Raw genomic sequence first — 3,616 nt, forward strand, 5'->3', positions numbered from 1 at the left:
AAAAAAAAAAAAAAAGACCCCATTTTCTTATTAAAAACAAAAAAAAGAAAAGCTGATCTTGGTGGCTCATGCCTGTCATCCCAGTTACTTGGGAGGTTTCAACAGAAGAATCGCCTTAGCCCAGGAGTTTGAGATTGCAGTGAGCTATGGTGACACTAAAGCTAAGCCCCAGTGACAGAGCAATACTATGTCTTAAAGAAAAAAAAAAGAAGAAAGAAATGAAGGGGATATAAATCCTCTCCTGGAGTGTTTTAAAATAGTAGAATCTTTTACCTCATTTACTTAAGCACAGTTTTAAGAGGTTTATGTTCAATACTTGATAGATCTGACTTGAACCCTTGCAATATGCTCCATAGGTGCGGTCCTGCCATTAACCCTCCCTGAGGTGAAGGCTATGTTAATTAGTAGGATAGGATGTAAGCATTCCAATTTGTACAAATAATCAACACACTGAATCCCACAAAGGTATGAATGTATTCATGATCTATGAATATATGACAATAAAAAAAAATGCAGGTGTCGCCTGTGGCTCAGTGAGTAGGGCACTGGTCCCATATACCAAGGGTGGCGGGTCCAAACCCAGCCCCGGACAAACCACAACGAAAAAAATAGCCGGGTATTGTGGCAGGTGCCTGTAGTCCCAGCTACTGAGGAAGCTGAGGCAAGAGAATCACCTAAACCCAAGAGCTGGAGGTTGCTGTGAGCAGTGTGACGCTGCCTCGGCACTCTACCAAGGGCAAGAAAGTGGGACGCTGTCTCAAAAAAAAAAAAAACAATGCTATTTCAACAATATTTTTAACTGAGGGTTTTTTTTTAGGACACCTCCTTATAAATAATCCTAAAAATAATTAACACAACAAATGTGATATTAAAACATAAAAAAATAGTAGAATCTGAGCTGACCATCCAAGTGACTAACAAACTGGACAAAATACAGAGGTGGGTCAGCATAAGGCACTAGGCCTATGGTACTGAAAGGTGTACGTGGTGCATGTCAGGTCTGCAAAAATTAGGTCAACTTAAGGAGGTGTTCAATGAAGGGAGGTGGAACTTCTACTGTAATTAAGAGTCTGGTGCCTTGTGTTCTTTCCTAGGGAACAAAACAGAGGTCAAATTTATATCTACTAAATTTATAATATAGAGGCCAGAAGAAATCTTTTTGCTTAATTCTATGAAAGTTCTCTGAATACTAAACAAAAGGAAAATAAGAGGAAAGGAATACCAATGTATTAATGTGGGAATGGGAAGCACAGGATTACCCCAATCTCCCACTCAGGTTCTGCAGCTTAAATACACTTTTTCATCAGAAAAGAAGATGGGGAATGTAGACCCTTGTTTTCAGAATCAGAACCTGGTTATTAGGAAGAATGAATTGCCCAGGAAGAAAGAAATTAACTTGTAAATTACTCCATTTAGAGTCTGAATGGGGGCGGTGCCTGTGGCTCAAGGAGTAGGATGCCAGCCCCACATACCAGAGGCAGCAGGTTCAAACACGGCCCTGGCCAAAAACTGCAAAAAAAAAAAAAAGAATCTGAATGAATCTGAGAGGCAGGCAATTACCTTGAGGAAAAGATCATTCAGGACCTGAAGGCAACTGTTATTCTCCAATAACAATTGTGCAAAGCCAGTCAGTTTGTTTTTTTTTTTTTCTGAGACGGAGCCTCACTTTGTCACCCTCAGTAGAGTGCTCAGTAGTCAGTAGTCACAGCTCACAGCAACCACAATTGGGCTCAAGCGATTCTCTTCCCTCAACATTCCAAGTGGCTGGGACTACAGGGACCTGCCACAACGTTGGCTGTTTTTTAGAGGCAGGGTCTTGCTCTGACTCAGGCTGGTCTCCAACCGGTGAGCTCAGGCAATCCACCCATCTTGGTCTCAAGAGAGTGCTAGGAAATAGGCCTGAACCATCACACCCGGCCTCAGCATTTCTAAACTAATGTTTCGGGGTCTTTTTGAGACAGAACCTTACTCTGTCACCCGGGGATTGAGTCCCGTGGCACCATATCTCACAGCAACCTCAAACTCTGGGGCTTGAGCAATCCTCTTGCCTCAGCCTCCCAAATACTTGAGACTACAAGAGCCCACCACAATGCCTGCTGATTTTTCAATTTTTAGTAGAGAGGAAGTCTTGCTCTTGCTCAAGCTGGTTTCCAACTCCTAAACTTAAGCCATCCTCCCACCTCACCCTGCTAGAGTGCTAGGATTACAGGTGTGGGCCACCCCACTGGGCAAAACGAGGTAATTTTCACATATAATTCAAATAAGGCAAGTATATAAATGTAATTTATGAGTGAATTTAGTTTGCTTCCTCATAGACCTTATAAAAGCCTTACCTTCACGCCCTACCCTTTATAAGCCTCTAAACTCCAACCCCTGGCTGGAGACTTCGTGATTTGTGAATTGCTGTTTGCTCAAATGTAATGAACTTCTTATCACTTTATTTATGCCTCATTTCATGAACAAAAGAAAAGACTAGGGCCTCACAGACTACATACAGCTCCTTTCACGCACAAACCCGCACACCAAGGTGGGGTTCTTAACCTGGGACAGACGTGGGCCTGTAGTAGCAGAACTAGCCAAATGGAGTTCAGGAGTCACCAAGGTGAGATGCACTTGAGTCCCGGCTCACGAGCCCAGCCCACCAAGCCAGAGGAAACTGAGGGTTGACCTGCGGCAGCGGGTACTAGGTCGGCTGCCTCTGGACTGTGACAGGGAGGCCCAGGTGCCACCACTACCGCTTCTGCCCCCACCCAGGACATTCAGTCCCACACACTCACCATTTCCCAGCTTCTGGGGTATCCTAACATCCTCGCTGCAAACCTTCCAGTACCTGAAGGTCACAAGACAAGAAAATACACAGAAGAGAGACCTGCACTTCCAGAAGCACAAGAGAACGAGCTGGAGACGCCAGGCCAAGTAGCAGAACTGCAGAGGAGGCACAGCGAGATTGTGGAGGCCACGCCCTCTACTCCAGCTACGCACCTAATAGGACAGAATCAGCACTACTGATTGGATAAGACTCTTTCCCCCGCCTCCTCTGGTTGAGTGACAGCAGAAGCCTTTAGAGGTGGGTCTGAGTAAGGCCCCTGGTGACTGGTTCTGAGCCAGGGGCCGTTTTCATAGAGCTATTTCTTCAGGAACTAGGAGGTGATCTTGGCCCGAGGGCATTTGTATTTAACCTTGTAGATTAGATTATGCACATTTATTTAAAATATGTATATATTATTCACAAATGGAAACAATATACTGAAAATTATTATTATTACTTTTTAATGAAACTCTTACTTTGTCACCCTTGGTAGAGTGCCATGCCATAGCTCTCAGCTACCTCAAATTCTTGGGGCTCAAGAGATTCGCCTGCCACAACAACGGGATATTTTTCTTTTGTTTGTTTATTAGGCCAGGCAGGGTTGGAACCCAGTAGCCCAGGAGCACGTGGCCAGTGCCCTAACCACTGACCAAGGGGCACCCAGCCCAAAAATTATTTTTAAATTGTACATTTCCTGGCTTAGGGCCCTTAGCTCTGTGGTATGGCGACGGCCACATACAAGGAGAATGAGGGGTTCAAACCTGTCCCTGGCCAGCTAAACAACAATGACAACAATAACAAAAAAAA

The 3,616-nt window shown here is 44.4% G+C and overlaps 1 protein-coding gene across 1 annotated transcript in view; it reads right to left on the reverse strand.

Annotated features, from left to right (window-relative positions):
- LOC100958156 (zinc finger protein 679-like) overlaps positions 1–2,807 on the reverse strand; it is a 156,460-nt gene extending 153,653 nt beyond the window's left edge. The window contains exon 1 of the mRNA XM_012813954.2: positions 2,778–2,807. Within this exon, the coding sequence (XP_012669408.2) occupies positions 2,778–2,807 (30 nt within the window). The remainder of the gene's footprint in view (positions 1–2,777) is intronic.
- Between the last annotated feature and the right edge of the window lie 809 nt (positions 2,808–3,616).

The sequence above is a fragment of the Otolemur garnettii genome, unplaced genomic scaffold (genome assembly GCF_000181295.1).
Source record: "Otolemur garnettii isolate 467f Iridium unplaced genomic scaffold, OtoGar3 scaffold00377, whole genome shotgun sequence".
NCBI lineage: Eukaryota > Metazoa > Chordata > Mammalia > Primates > Galagidae > Otolemur > Otolemur garnettii.